General features: G+C 34.1%; 1 protein-coding gene across 1 annotated transcript in view; it reads left to right on the top strand.

Annotated features, from left to right (window-relative positions):
• Positions 1–16866, top strand: part of LOC145768377 (uncharacterized) — a 94862-nt gene that overhangs the window by 2753 nt on the left and 75243 nt on the right. Inside the window, exons 3-10 of the mRNA XM_082579861.1 lie at positions 3483–3623; positions 3870–4046; positions 4279–4476; positions 4731–4919; positions 5483–5697; positions 5881–6010; positions 6458–6586; positions 8261–8337. Of these exons, the coding sequence (XP_082435987.1) occupies positions 3483–3623; positions 3870–4046; positions 4279–4476; positions 4731–4919; positions 5483–5697; positions 5881–6010; positions 6458–6586; positions 8261–8337 (1256 nt within the window). The remainder of the gene's footprint in view (positions 1–3482; positions 3624–3869; positions 4047–4278; positions 4477–4730; positions 4920–5482; positions 5698–5880; positions 6011–6457; positions 6587–8260; positions 8338–16866) is intronic.

Below are 16866 nucleotides of genomic sequence, written 5' to 3'. Positions count from 1 at the left end.
CAATGTTCTTTGACCCGAGAATTTATGCTACGTTTACTTTGGCCAATATACACATTTACAAATAGGGTTAACAGTCGAACGTTTTCGGCATAACTTAAACCCTCATCAGAAATCTGAAAATATTTATAAAATGCAATAAATTCAACTTGAAGGTAACTAGCTAACTGACTGTAAGCATCAAGAAATACGCAGCGATTAAAGCAATAGTGTGGAAAACAAACAGACAGACGGAAAACAAAATTACATTAGAAAAAGACAACCACATAACTACAAAAATTTTTTGTAGTTATGGGTACGACAGGTAGTTATATGCACCACAGGGTACGTGATCCATCTAGTAAATGTTGAGTAGAATGGACGCGCCACCTGCAAATATAATTGTTAAGTTAAATTTGAGTTGTAGCGTTTGATTAATAGCGCTTCCTGAATTTTTGTGTCGAATTGGGATTTGCCTTTGCATAAAATTTTAAATGAGTCTGTAGAGAATTTTCGATTTGTGCAAAAAACAACACTCCATGATATGGTCTTTGATGGCACTTTTCTTTAATACAATTTGGGTAGAGAGGTAACTCTTTTAAACCATAAACAGACATAACTAAGCAACAACACTACATTTAACAATATAAAAACAAAAAACAACAAGCGAACGTTTTCAGCTAGTCATATAGCCCCTTTCAAGCCTATAAGAAAAATACATTATTGAAAGAAATGCTAAAGAATCATATAGTATCACAGCAAAAATATGGTCAAATCTAAACATTTGAGAAACTGCCTCGCTCACACAAAATGATAACTGAAAATTACACAGCGCAACGGGTCAAGTATTTCAGAGGTACAATTAATTGATTGTTCAGACAAGGACTCAGGCAGATTACGCAAGAAAGACAGAAGCACAAGAGATAGTGGCACAAAACAAAGTAATGCGAAAAGCACAAGACGTGATAATTTAATCAAAAAACTGTTAAAAGGTAAGAAGCTCCGCAAGCAAATAATTGCCTGTTGAGAACGTTCGCTTGTTGTTTTTTGTTTTTATAATGTTAAATGTAGTGTTGTTGCTTAGTTATGTCTGTTTACTTTTCTTTAAGTCTCTAAATTTCAAATGCTCCCGTACTCTCGTGATTCTTCGTGGTCAAATGTCTGGTGAATATACCGATGTATTTCAAAGCCGAATCACACTGACATGTAAAACTGTATACGACATTTGAACAGAGCGACCAAGGCGCCTGGGACTGTAGTTGAAAATACGAACTAATTTTGAATGTTTTGTAAATAGGAAAAACGGAAATCTTTTCTCACAAACGGAATGGACAAGCAATGCTTCATATTTAACTCATTTTCAGCCTTTTCTTGTTGGTTGGAATTTGCGGAAATAAAGCAATTCAATATTTAGCCAATTTGCCGTTTTTCATTTCCAAAGAAGAATGGCTTCCTTCATCCCCAAACCTGAACTCCCTAGACTTTGGCATCTGGTCTTACCTTGAGAGCAGGCTTTCTACTAAACACCACCAAATTTTGGAAGCGCTGAAGGCTAATCTGATAAAAGAATGGACCAAAATACCTCAAAGAGTTATTTATGACTCTTGCAGGTCCTTTTCGAAGCGTTTCCGACTTGTTATCGACGCAAATTACAGACACATTGAGTAAAACTTGTTTTTCCTAAGTGTTTATTTATTTGACAATAATATTATATGTTTATTACTCAATTATTATCTATCATTTTGTTAATTACAGTTGTTTGAAGTTGTAGCGTTAATTATTGATGACCCTATACAGTATATACTGTATACTTTTTTAAGCAATAGAAACGATGAGGTCTTTGGAGGACCCCACTTTGGTAAACGTCTTTGGTGAGCTAGGCTTGGTATGTTAAAGGTTAAACAAACAATTATTTGCGGGCGGCGCGTTCATTCTACTCAACATTTACTAGATGGATCACGTACCCTGTGGTGCTAATTCTTTTGTAGTTATGTGGTTGCTTTTTTCAAATATAATTTTGTTTTTCGTCTGTAGGTTTGTTTTTCACACTATTGCTTTTAATCGCTGCGTATTTCTTGATGCTTACATTCAGTTAGCTAGTTACCTTCAAGTTCAAATTTATTGCATTTTATAAATATTTTCAGATTTCTGATGAGGGTTTAAGTTAAGCAGAAAATGTTCGACTGTTAAAACTATTTGTAAATGTGTAAAATATCCCGAAACAATAGCCTACTTCATCAAAACCATCAAAACATTGCAATGTACTCATTTACTCAACCGTAATGATGGAAATCTATTACGGAAAGCTTATAAATCGTTATTGTCTTGACACGCAAGTTTCATGCCTATTTGAAAACAGTTGAAAACGTTGTTGTAATTTAATTTCGTCTCAAATGTCTGTAGGTTTCAACTGCTTCGAATTTATGTGTATTGTTGGACATTTTTATGTAATTTAACGTGGAAAGTAACCGCTCACACATCTTTGGGCAATCTTTGAAATAATGTGTGTTGCATTTTTTCTTGCTTTCAACAGCACTGCAGTATATAAGTTTGTAAATGTTATTTTGTATGTTATTCGCGCTCTGAGGATGCGCATTGTCAAGTTGCGCGAAACATCAGTTAAGCAATAAATCAACTTGTTTGTTGTTGTAGCTAACTGCTCTAGGCTGATGCTGAGCTGCGTCGGAGTCTGCCTCGCTTTCTGACCTAGTCTTATTCTGAAACGATCCCTGTTCCATATCTAGAAAGCTAAAACCTCAATTGCTAAGGTAACAGGGATCAGTTGTCAGTAGATGTTACAGCAAAGCAAAACAAAGATTTGCGTATGTAAGTGGGCAGCTGATTCTCTTGCTGTGGGGTTGCCACACGATTTCGGTGCGAAAGTTATCATTTATTTGATATAAACTGTCCTTATTTCACTAAACCGGCTGCATCTTGTTCAAAACAACTTGCTGAGGCAAATAAAACCTAAAGCTAGCACGGCCTACTTTCTTCATACAACACTGACACACTGCCACGAGTTTATCAAAGTAATGAACATGAAACCTTCTTATCTTTGTGCTAGCTTTCTTTCTGTACTACGTGTTGTTGGTGCAGATAGAGTGCGGGATATAGCCTAGTTGAATGTGAGCCTGGAGGGTTGGCAATTGAATTTTGAAGCGAATGACCAGAAAAAAGGGATAGTGACGCAGAATGTCTGCATGTCAGAATGTCTAACATCTACTGACAACTGATCCCTGTTACCTTAGCAATTGAGGTTTTAGCTGTTTGTTGTTGCTTCATTTTCAATTTTATCAGATGAACGTTGCAACTAGTGCTAGAAACGATAATCAATTATAATTACATTGAGTTCATTGCAACATGCAATACCAGATGTAAAAATTTGGGCACTTTAACGAATTTTCCAAATGTTTACTTATGAAACTGGAATTACAAAACAAAAACAAAAACAGAAACTCCACACAAGTTACTTGAAAACGTTATCAATACGTCATGTCTTGTTTCAGTTTCTTGTCAGCAATACAGCTTCTTAAAAATTTTGGAAAACAACATGGTATGTGGAAATGAATGTGACACTGATGATGAATGTAGTGGAACCCTAAAATGTAGATGCGATGGACCTTGTGGAAGAACTTGTCTTAATCCAAGTATACCAACTTAATAATTATTTTTGAATAAAGGTGTATTCATCGTAAAGGATGCTTTGTTTGTTTAGATCAACGAAGTACCACGGAAAAAGTTGTTTTTGACTCTCAAATTGCATTAAAAGTATTGTTCTTAGTACAAAGATGTTAAACTAAGTTAAAAAACGTTTAAATAGTGATAAAATATATTTCAAATTACAGTTATATTTGTTCTTTTTATGGTGTAATGTTGTTTTGTTTCCAATGCAGACGTCACTTGTGGAGGAGCACCTTCGTCACACAATGCTGTGATAACCTACTCAGGAATAGGACATGAACGTGTTGCTAGGTACAATTGTAGGGATGGATTGTACATCCACTCTGGAAGTGCATCACGGAAATGCACTGGAGGAGGAACATGGGATGGACAACGTGTATCTTGCCGGCGTAAGCAAAACTTTTTTTGTTATTGGTACTTTCATAATGTGATAATACTGTATTGCCATAATCAACTGTCAGAAAATGATATAAAACAGCTTTAGTGCCAATAAATACACTGCGTATTTTAGTGATTAAATGTTTTCCAGTAGTGTTAAGAATAATTGGAGAATAATGTATTGACGCCAAACATCCCAAACATCCTCATTGTATTATATTTCTACTATTGTTTTTTGTAAAGGAATTGCTTGTGGAGATCCCATTCCATCCATCAGAGCAACAGGTGGAAGCGTTGAAGGTAATCCAACCGGTCCATATGTGATGGGAAGTCAAGTAACCTTCACTTGTCCTTACTCTTATCGCTTGATTGGTTCAAGAGTGAGACGCTGCTTGAGGAATGGGAGATGGAGTGGACGACTCGCTATTTGCGATGAGAGAAGTAAGTTACGATAGATAAAAGTAATTGAATATTTGAGTTATTTGCAACTATTTAAGTTACGCAAGGCAATGTTAGAGAAAATAACCCAAAAATATTTGTATAGTAAATATAACACTTAAAATTGTAAAATAAATATTTATTAAGAATTGCTTTAGTTGATTATGTATGGATTTAAGTTTAAGGTTTTCTTATTGCTAGATTATTATTGAAGTAAATTTAATTTGTCCAAATAAAATACATTCACGAATTTTTAGGAAATGTGACCAATCGTTGTCCTCATCCTGGGTTTCCAATCAATGGTGCTATGACGTCTTCTACTGATCTAGAGATTGGAAGTTTTGTAGAATTTGCATGTAATCCTGGTTATGTGATGGTTGGTGAATATAGGCAAGAATGCTTGTACTTCCTTCAATGGAGTGGTAACGGTGCTCCTCAATGCATAAGTAAGTTACATATAATAAACAAATATCCACACCATCATAAACATGTATATACAGTAGTGCAGAAAGCGTAGTATGTTATTATGTTTCTTTTTCTCGATTTGTATTCGAAAGGCAAATAAACAAACATCTCTCTCTCTCTCTCTGTAGCCTACTTTACATATCTTCTTCTTCATCGTGTGTCACACGGCCGCAGCCCAGAGCATCATGCTAGCTCTTGCTCTATCGATCTCTAAAGTTTAAAATTTTTGTAAATAAATCGCTAAAGTAGGCTACAATGAATGAAGTAATTCCAGTAATTCGCTATTTTTTGTGATGTCTGATTGATTTATGGTTAACGAAAAAATATATTAACCTTCTATTTTTTTTTTCTGTGGCCAATATGTTGAACATTGTCTGTTTTCATAGATTTTTGATACGTACAACTTGGCATTGTGCTTTTTATAAAAAGGCACTTTTACCCAACATGCTTTTTCTTGTATAACATCATCAACACCATTGTTCTTTTACCATTGGTTGACTATCAGATCAAAATAAAAGCCACATATTTTATTGTCACCTCACAGATCCTCTTTATCCTGGCTTGAATGCAAGAGTACTTGAAAGTCTTCAGCATGTATCCGCTCGTAATCAAGTTGAAGTTGACCGTAACATTGGTAGATTTGCCGCTCAAGCTTCGAGAACTAAATATGAAGCATATTTCGTCATCGACATATCTGATGACGTATCCGATGACGCATTGAAAAATAGTTTAGCGTTTGCTGAAGATAGAGTTTTGAACGTAAGCCACTTTTGATTTGTTGTGACTAAACAAAAACGAATCGTACAACATAACTAAGCCTTTTTTAACTATTTACCAACAAAAATAGAGATCAAGTATTAATTTTGTTTGATTCTCTTTTTAATGCAACAGTTTATTAATCAATGAAGCCTACCAGTTGGTTATACCCATCTTGTCGTTCAGATGTCTAGTAATGGACAGCTGCGAATTGAAGTATCGGTGTTTGCATCCAACGTTAAAGTATTACTTCCATTGGGTCTAGCAAGAGCTGAAGATGTAGTTCAAATCATAAGAAACATTAGACTTAACAGACGTGAGTAATGAGTATATGATACAAAATTATACTGAAGAAAATAAAATATTTATGTAACTCCATTCATATAGAACACAGGGTGGATGTTTTCTTATCACTTTGTGGTTTTCGATTATGATGAAAATTTCACACTTTTACTTTACAATTTTGCAACAATGCAATCAATTTCATTATGAAAGCAATTTCACTTCAGATTTAGTGAATAGACTTTTTTCTTTGCCATGTCAATGTCTGTGCCACAAATCAAATCTACACATAAATTATTATTAAAAGTTTTATCACTTTTTTAGTGAAAGTGTGTTCTTTTTTCCTTGATTCAACTGGATTGCAGTGGATCAAACGCATATATGAAATGTCAACGATGTTTTTGGAGTCTAATATATGATTCCGTGCTAACGTTGTCGTCTACGATGTGTTTACGAAAAACGATTTTTGTACAATTGGCAGAGGCCTTGATAGAAGAACGTGGCAGTAGAAGAAACACATATGAAGCTCTCAGTCTGCTCAACCAAACCCTTGCTGCATCCTTCACTGAGAATCAAGGACGAACAAGATATTTGCTTCTCTTCATAAACGGTGTTGTTGCATTTGAACGCTTGCAATACTGTGGTCACACAGTTCAGTAGCTGTCAATACCTTTTCGCAATATAATACCATTTGATTTTTGTGCTGTTCAATTGTGATTTTTGCATTTAACCAACCTCAATCTACTGTTATCAGGCTGAGGAGTAATCAGGCCGTATCTAATGTTATCAGGCCGTAGTAGCGAAATCGATTTATGATTAGAAAATGAGGCATTGAATATTAAAGTGATTCTGATGTCTCTAAATCAAAAACATAGTTTTAGTATCTAATAAATTTAATTTAATAAATTTAGTCTCTATTGAAATTACGAAATTTCATTAGATACCAAATTGATTGGTCATTTAAACTCTCTCTTTGTAGGTATCATATCGGCAGCAGTGGCCGAGTGGTTAGCGCATTGGGCTCGCAGTCGAGAGCCTGCATGCTCGACTCCAGCCACCCGCACTTGCTGTGGTTTCTCTGGGCAAGAAACTTTACGATAATTGCCTCTACTCAGTGATCGATTTCGAGTAATTGGTAGTACCAAATTTAAGTCATAAGTAGAGTAGACAATAGGAAACAGACATTGCCGACGGTTGCAGCGTGGGTCAGGTGTACGTCGGAAGGCGTACACCGATGCATAGCGCTCAAGTCCGCTTTCCGCAATGCAGGATAAAGATATTAAAAAAAAAACAATCATAGCTGATACAGCCCTCGATGTACAATGATGTTCCAGTTTGATCAATCTCGTACGTCTTGCCAAGTTTTAGTAGGGTTTTTGAAATGTGGTTGAAAATTGTGCAAAAATGTGAATCTTGGAGCTCCTCTTGACCGTTTTCCTAGTACTTTTCCACTTGAAGATAAATCTTCAAGTTCACCTTTCCTTATGCTGTGACCCAAGAACTTCAGCTGCTGCATTTCTAAAGATTTAATAAGCTGCTGCTCTTGGCCCATCATTTAATCCTTTGAAGGTTGGGGAAAGGGAGGGATGTCAAGTCAACTTTTTTGTATCAACAGTTGTATCTCTCAAACCACTGAGGCTGCGACTACGAGATTTCTTGAATTTTGTTCAAAATTTTCTCACCACCTGGATGAAAGTAATTAATTCGGACCATGTCTCGTTACTCCTAACTGTTTCACAGCGTGAAGGAAATTGGCTGTATGTGAAATTATGTAAAAAAATTAATCACAACATTACAATGCATGTTTTTTATTACTCTACCAAAAAATAATGTGTATACTCCACAATTACTTTAATCGCAAAATAATCCAAAGTCATTTAAGATTCACATAACTTAAATTTTCGGTTATGCTCAGTTGAATAATTTTACAAAGTGAATCCCAAATTTTGAATCTGTGCCTAACAGAAATATCACTCCTAAAGCATAAGAAGAATCGACAGCCCCCCCCCCCCCCCAAACTAAGCAAGACTCCAGGAGCGCAACCTTCTAAACTTTAAACCAGCGTTAGCATAAAGGCATTGTTAGGCTTTGTTTTGGTTATTTCGAAGTGTTTCGTGGAAAGGACCACTTTGGACCAACTGCTGTCAAAATTTGTTTTTTCTGATTTTTTTTTTGAGCTTGTTGTGGTAAATTTAAACAAGCAAACAAAACATGTGAACAACGCATTTACAGTAGTAGATACAATTCGGCAGAATATGATGGCACTATTTTGTTACTTTTCAAGGCATGCATATGGAAGGAGAAAGGCCACAGATTGTTATGGATGAAATACGGATTTCGTACCCAGAAGATTTGCTTGAAGTAAGTGAGATAACATTGTAATTGCTCATAATTGCCTATTGAATCTTGAAGTACAATCAACAGCAAAAGGAAACAAAAGTATCAAAATGATACGGCTTACAATTTTGAAGAGATTGTTGGCATTATGTAATAAAAGTTTGATTTACTACATAAGGCTACATTATCTGCACTGTCTAAGTATCAAAGGATCGGTCAACAGTCTCAATATTTTAATAGAAATCGATTTCATGAGAGGCCGCAGCCCTCACATCGTCAGTCTAGAATGAAACAAGTTACGGTTCGTGCAACGAAAACAAAAATATACGCACTATGACGTAATAAGAATAAAACAAAGGCGTGAATGCCACGGGAATGCATAGTAGTGGAGTCAACACTAGGTCAAAAGTAAATAAATAATTGGTAGACAATAGACAAATTATTTCACTGCAGGTAAAATCATGGATTGAATATTAATGGTGGCTTTGATCTTGTGAAGCCATTTGTCTTCACAAGCGTCAAGGCGGTCTAAACTAGGTTGTTCAAGAAAAGTAACACTGAAACAGTTGGACAGAGGCGGTTTATTGCTCAGATCATGGAAATTGGCGAAATGCTTAAGTAAAGCTGCACTGTCAGTATTTTTAAACAGGTCAAATTTATTCCAGATATTACGATGGCCTGTCCAACAAACAGAAAATTTATTCACAGTTTGGCCGACGTACTGTTCTTTACATACGTTACAGATTGCTACGTAAATACCATAGTTACTACAATCTAATTGTTGCTTGAGTTTAAAAACTTTATGAGGGGTGTTCAAAACATTAGTGTGTTGGATCATAGAAATGTTATGTGTGCCGAAATTCCCAACAAAGGGCGCAGTATCGGCAGGGTCTAGAAGACCCGCATATTTCCAACTGTACTGTATCCTTCGACAACTTTTTATAATTGGTCAGCTGATTTCCAATGGTTTTAGGTCTGGTATACGTAACCATGGCATTCGGTTTTAATTGTTTTTCTTTTTCTTAATTTTTAATTTTTTTCTTAATTTTTTTTTTAATATGTTTGTTATATGTTTATTCTGTAATTATTTCGTTTCGATCCAGTTGTGCTGATGAATCCTATAGGAAGAAAACCGGTTCCACAACATAAATTATATTTAAAAAAAATTTGAAATACTATTGTGAGTGTTTACTTGGTCAAATGGTTTAAGGTTTAGACTTGAAAAAAAACTATTGATTTATTTTCTTAATGATTGCTTTCTGTGTTAGGTTGATCGCCCATTTGAGGAAGTGTCATAGTACCTGATCACCTTTACCAGTTAGTTTTTCTCACTTTTGATCATAGATTGGTTTTTCTAGTTTTTCCATTCCTTGTCACCTATTTCTGCCACATTGATTGCTAACTTTTTGCATCTTGCAAGTTTAGCATGATGATGTAATAGAAGCGTTTGTTCCATATTGCACCGTCATAAGCATTTCTTAATCATACTTGTAAAATTCATCTCAATTATTCTACTTTTTACTGCTGCTTGTACGGACAGCTTTAGTAAGATATCGTATCAAATTGTTGCAATATTTTCTGTATTTGGCAATACTATGAAGAAAAAAAAGAAAAGAAAAAGAATAAAGCAAGGATATGAAGGTTTTGGACATTTAGTGACTTTTATTTTTTTATTTATTTAACATGTAAATTTGCGTTTTTTTTTGGGCTAGTTGTGCTAATAGTAATCTTCTGTAATTATTTCGTTTCGATCCAGTTGTGCTGATGAATCCTATAGGAAGAAAACCGGTTCCACAACATAAATTATATTAAAAAAAATTTGGAATACTATTGTGAGTGTTTACTTGGTCAAATGGTTTAAGGTTTAGACTTGAAAAAAAACTATTGATTTATTTTCTTAATGATTGCTTTCTGTGTTAGGTTGATCGCCCATTTGAGGAAGTGTCATAGTACCTGATCACCTTTACCAGTTAGTTTTTCTCACTTTTGATCATAGATTGGTTTTTCTAGTTTTTCCATTCCTTGTCACCTATTTCTGCCACATTGATTGCTAACTTTTTGCATCTTGCAAGTTTAGCATGATGATGTAATAGAAGCGTTTGTTCCATATTGCACCGTCATAAGCATTTCTTAATCATACTTGTAAAATTCATCTCAATTATTCTACTTTTTACTGCTGCTTGTACGGACAGCTTTAGTAAGATATCGTATCAAATTGTTGCAATATTTTCTGTATTTGGCAATACTATGAAGAAAAAAAAGAAAAGAAAAAGAATAAAGCAAGGATATGAAGGTTTTGGACATTTAGTGACTTTTATTTTTTTATTTATTTAACATGTAAATTTGCGTTTTTTTTGGGCTAGTTGTGCTAATAGTAATCTTCTGTAATTATTTCGTTTCGATCCAGTTGTGCTGATGAATCCTATAGGAAGAAAACCGGTTCCACAACATAAATTATATTTAAAAAAAATTTGAAATACTATTGTGAGTGTTTACTTGGTCAAATGGTTTAAGGTTTAGACTTGAAAAAAAACTATTGATTTATTTTCTTAATGATTGCTTTCTGTGTTAGGTTGATCGCCCATTTGAGGAAGTGTCATAGTACCTGATCACCTTTACCAGTTAGTTTTTCTCACTTTTGATCATAGATTGGTTTTTCTAGTTTTTCCATTCCTTGTCACCTATTTCTGCCCCATTGATTGCTAACTTTTTGCATCTTGCAAGTTTAGCATGATGATGTAATAGAAGCGTTTGTTCCATATTGCACCGTCATAAGCATTTCTTAATCATACTTGTAAAATTCATCTCAATTATTCTACTTTTTACTGCTGCTTGTACGGACAGCTTTAGTAAGATATCGTATCAAATTGTTGCAATATTTTCTGTATTTGGCAATACTATGAAGAAAAAAAAGAAAAGAAAAAGAATAAAGCAAGGATATGAAGGTTTTGGACATTTAGTGACTTTTATTTTTTTATTTATTTAACATGTAAATTTGCGTTATTTTTGGGCTAGTTGTGCTAATAGTAATCTTCTGTAATTATTTCGTTTCGATCCAGTTGTGCTGATGAATCCTATAGGAAGAAAACCGGTTCCACAACATAAATTATATTTAAAAAAATTTGAAATACTATTGTGAGTGTTTACTTGGTCAAATGGTTTAAGGTTTAGACTTGAAAAAAAACTATTGATTTATTTTCTTAATGATTGCTTTCTGTGTTAGGTTGATCGCCCATTTGAGGAAGTGTCATAGTACCTGATCACCTTTACCAGTTAGTTTTTCTCACTTTTGATCATAGATTGGTTTTTCTAGTTTTTCCATTCCTTGTCACCTATTTCTGCCACATTGATTGCTAACTTTTTGCATCTTGCAAGTTTAGCATGATGATGTAATAGAAGCGTTTGTTCCATATTGCACCGTCATAAGCATTTCTTAATCATACTTGTAAAATTCATCTCAATTATTCTACTTTTTACTGCTGCTTGTACGGACAGCTTTAGTAAGATATCGTATCAAATTGTTGCAATATTTTCTGTATTTGGCAATACTATGAAGAAAAAAAAGAAAAGAAAAAGAATAAAGCAAGGATATGAAGGTTTTGGACATTTAGTGACTTTTATTTTTTTATTTATTTAACATGTAAATTTGCGTTATTTTTGGGCTAGTTGTGCTAATAGTAATCTTCTGTAATTATTTCGTTTCGATCCAGTTGTGCTGATGAATCCTATAGGAAGAAAACCGGTTCCACAACATAAATTATATTTAAAAAAATTTGAAATACTATTGTGAGTGTTTACTTGGTCAAATGGTTTAAGGTTTAGACTTGAAAAAAAACTATTGATTTATTTTCTTAATGATTGCTTTCTGTGTTAGGTTGATCGCCCATTTGAGGAAGTGTCATAGTACCTGATCACCTTTACCAGTTAGTTTTTCTCACTTTTGATCATAGATTGGTTTTTCTAGTTTTTCCATTCCTTGTCACCTATTTCTGCCACATTGATTGCTAACTTTTTGCATCTTGCAAGTTTAGCATGATGATGTAATAGAAGCGTTTGTTCCATATTGCACCGTCATAAGCATTTCTTAATCATACTTGTAAAATTCATCTCAATTATTCTACTTTTTACTGCTGCTTGTACGGACAGCTTTAGTAAGATATCGTATCAAATTGTTGCAATATTTTCTGTATTTGGCAATACTATGAAGAAAAAAAAGAAAAGAAAAAGAATAAAGCAAGGATATGAAGGTTTTGGACATTTAGTGACTTTTATTTTTTTATTTATTTAACATGTAAATTTGCGTTTTTTTTTGGGCTAGTTGTGCTAATAGTAATCTTCTGTAATTATTTCGTTTCGATCCAGTTGTGCTGATGAATCCTATAGGAAGAAAACCGGTTCCACAACATAAATTATATTTAAAAAAAATTTGAAATACTATTGTGAGTGTTTACTTGGTCAAATGGTTTAAGGTTTAGACTTGAAAAAAAACTATTGATTTATTTTCTTAATGATTGCTTTCTGTGTTAGGTTGATCGCCCATTTGAGGAAGTGTCATAGTACCTGATCACCTTTACCAGTTAGTTTTTCTCACTTTTGATCATAGATTGGTTTTTCTAGTTTTTCCATTCCTTGTCACCTATTTCTGCCACATTGATTGCTAACTTTTTGCATCTTGCAAGTTTAGCATGATGATGTAATAGAAGCGTTTGTTCCATATTGCACCGTCATAAGCATTTCTTAATCATACTTGTAAAATTCATCTCAATTATTCTACTTTTTACTGCTGCTTGTACGGACAGCTTTAGTAAGATATCGTATCAAATTGTTGCAATATTTTCTGTATTTGGCAATACTATGAAGAAAAAAAAGAAAAGAAAAAGAATAAAGCAAGGATATGAAGGTTTTGGACATTTAGTGACTTTTATTTTTTTATTTATTTAACATGTAAATTTGCGTTATTTTTGGGCTAGTTGTGCTAATAGTAATCTTCTGTAATTATTTCGTTTCGATCCAGTTGTGCTGATGAATCCTATAGGAAGAAAACCGGTTCCACAACATAAATTATATTTAAAAAAATTTGAAATACTATTGTGAGTGTTTACTTGGTCAAATGGTTTAAGGTTTAGACTTGAAAAAAAACTATTGATTTATTTTCTTAATGATTGCTTTCTGTGTTAGGTTGATCGCCCATTTGAGGAAGTGTCATAGTACCTGATCACCTTTACCAGTTAGTTTTTCTCACTTTTGATCATAGATTGGTTTTTCTAGTTTTTCCATTCCTTGTCACCTATTTCTGCCACATTGATTGCTAACTTTTTGCATCTTGCAAGTTTAGCATGATGATGTAATAGAAGCGTTTGTTCCATATTGCACCGTCATAAGCATTTCTTAATCATACTTGTAAAATTCATCTCAATTATTCTACTTTTTACTGCTGCTTGTACGGACAGCTTTAGTAAGATATCGTATCAAATTGTTGCAATATTTTCTGTATTTGGCAATACTATGAAGAAAAAAAAGAAAAGAAAAAGAATAAAGCAAGGATATGAAGGTTTTGGACATTTAGTGACTTTTATTTTTTTATTTATTTAACATGTAAATTTGCGTTTTTTTTTGGGCTAGTTGTGCTAATAGTAATCTTCTGTAATTATTTCGTTTCGATCCAGTTGTGCTGATGAATCCTATAGGAAGAAAACCGGTTCCACAACATAAATTATATTTAAAAAAAATTTGAAATACTATTGTGAGTGTTTACTTGGTCAAATGGTTTAAGGTTTAGACTTGAAAAAAAACTATTGATTTATTTTCTTAATGATTGCTTTCTGTGTTAGGTTGATCGCCCATTTGAGGAAGTGTCATAGTACCTGATCACCTTTACCAGTTAGTTTTTCTCACTTTTGATCATAGATTGGTTTTTCTAGTTTTTCCATTCCTTGTCACCTATTTCTGCCACATTGATTGCTAACTTTTTGCATCTTGCAAGTTTAGCATGATGATGTAATAGAAGCGTTTGTTCCATATTGCACCGTCATAAGCATTTCTTAATCATACTTGTAAAATTCATCTCAATTATTCTACTTTTTACTGCTGCTTGTACGGACAGCTTTAGTAAGATATCGTATCAAATTGTTGCAATATTTTCTGTATTTGGCAATACTATGAAGAAAAAAAAGAAAAGAAAAAGAATAAAGCAAGGATATGAAGGTTTTGGACATTTAGTGACTTTTATTTTTTTATTTATTTAACATGTAAATTTGCGTTTTTTTTTGGGCTAGTTGTGCTAATAGTAATCTTCTGTAATTATTTCGTTTCGATCCAGTTGTGCTGATGAATCCTATAGGAAGAAAACCGGTTCCACAACATAAATTATATTAAAAAAAAATTTGAAATACTATTGTGAGTGTTTACTTGGTCAAATGGTTTAAGGTTTAGACTTGAAAAAAAACTATTGATTTATTTTCTTAATGATTGCTTTCTGTGTTAGGTTGATCGCCCATTTGAGGAAGTGTCATAGTACCTGATCACCTTTACCAGTTAGTTTTTCTCACTTTTGATCATAGATTGGTTTTTCTAGTTTTTCCATTCCTTGTCACCTATTTCTGCCACATTGATTGCTAACTTTTTGCATCTTGCAAGTTTAGCATGATGATGTAATAGAAGCGTTTGTTCCATATTGCACCGTCATAAGCATTTCTTAATCATACTTGTAAAATTCATCTCAATTATTCTACTTTTTACTGCTGCTTGTACGGACAGCTTTAGTAAGATATCGTATCAAATTGTTGCAATATTTTCTGTATTTGGCAATACTATGAAGAAAAAAAAGAAAAGAAAAAGAATAAAGCAAGGATATGAAGGTTTTGGACATTTAGTGACTTTTATTTTTTTATTTATTTAACATGTAAATTTGCGTTTTTTTTGGGCTAGCTGTGCTAATAGTAATCTTCTGTAATTATTTCGTTTCGATCCAGTTGTGCTGATGAATCCTATAGGAAGAAAACCGGTTCCACAACATAAATTATATTAAAAAAAATTTGAAATACTATTGTGAGTGTTTACTTGGTCAAATGGTTTAAGGTTTAGACTTGAAAAAAAACTATTGATTTATTTTTTTTCTTTTTCTGTAAGCTTCTACAATTTGGGGAATGCTGTAGCTAATGCAATGCGGTTCTTTTTATTATTTTCCAGTTTTTTGGTGTTAAATCTATCTTTCCAGTTCGAAGCAAGTGCAATTACATCGGATGTCATGTCTTCAGGGAAGTCGGATCTGAGTGCTTTATCTTTTAGACGCTGAAGGCTAGATAGGAAGTCCTCGTCACATTCGTTCAGATGGCGTAGCCGCAAGGCTTCGCTGTAAACGATTGACTTGAAAGTCGTCAATGGGTGATGCGAGGCGCCGTTAATGAAGCAGCGATATAGCGCAGTACTTTTGACAAAATCTTTTGTCACAAACTTGAACTTTGTCTTATGACTGATACAATGGTTGACATCCAGAAATTCCACTGTGCCTGACTCTTGCGTGGTGTCGGTTTGCCGAAATGTAAGATCTAAATCAAATTTTACGAAACTTTCTCTCAGTGCGGATTTGATTGAGTTTGTAGTAGTAGTACCAACTGATATCCAAATAATGTCATCGATGAATCTTTTAAATACACACGCTTCTTGCAGGATAGTTTTTGAAGCTTGAAGGATATAATGCACGGTGATGTTTGCCAGGGAAACGCAATGATTGTCACCTGTGACAATCCCATCAGTTTGGGTGAAGAAGTTTTCCCCATACTGGGTTACAACATTATTCATGCAAAATTCATTCAACTGAATAATTGTCTTTCTAGCTTCTGCAGGGTAGGTAGTCTGCGTTGCAAGTGCGTTTTCCAAGGCTTCATTGACTACACTGCGTTTAAGTGACGGATACAGCGCTTTGACATCTGCTGCGACAATGTAGAGTGTTGACGTTTTTAAACAATCTTCAATGGTGTCTGCGGTTTTGATTTGCCAAGCTATCAGTTTTTTTATGTAGTGTTTACTGTCTCGGCAATATTCATTCGGTTGTGTTTGACAAAATGTTTTACTGATTGGTCCTAAAAGTTCTTCCAGAAAGGCGGTGGCACGTGACGTTGTAATCATACCTGCAGATTGGAGTAACCGGACTGTGATATCTTGGATGGAGATAGTGGATAGTTTATCCGGTTCGATTTTGTGTGTCTTGAAAAGTGGATAACAATAGGCAGTACAATTGTTTTGCAAATGTTTGGCTTGTAGTCCAGTGGCTCTGTGGTAGAAAGACCCTCTCAGTTTGAGACCCGTAGTGTGGAATAATATCTTATCATCAATTACACCAGTCTTATGCAAAGAGGTAAGAGCTTCCTCGCAGTAGCGCCGAATGCTGTCCATGTGTTTATCAATGGTATTAGAATTGAAAGAGAGGTTTTCGAACTGTTACAGTTGGTTTTGCATAATTTGGTCGTAATCCTTGTAATCAATTATTATTACTTTTCCATCTTTGTCTGACTTGCAAATAACGATTTTTTTTGTCATTTGTGAGTTCCCTTA

Source organism: Aplidium turbinatum, chromosome 4 (assembly GCF_918807975.1).
Source record: "Aplidium turbinatum chromosome 4, kaAplTurb1.1, whole genome shotgun sequence".
Classification (NCBI taxonomy): domain Eukaryota; kingdom Metazoa; phylum Chordata; class Ascidiacea; order Aplousobranchia; family Polyclinidae; genus Aplidium; species Aplidium turbinatum.
Note: the sequence above shows the minus strand (reverse complement) of the source record. Positions and strands in the feature narration are given on the sequence as shown.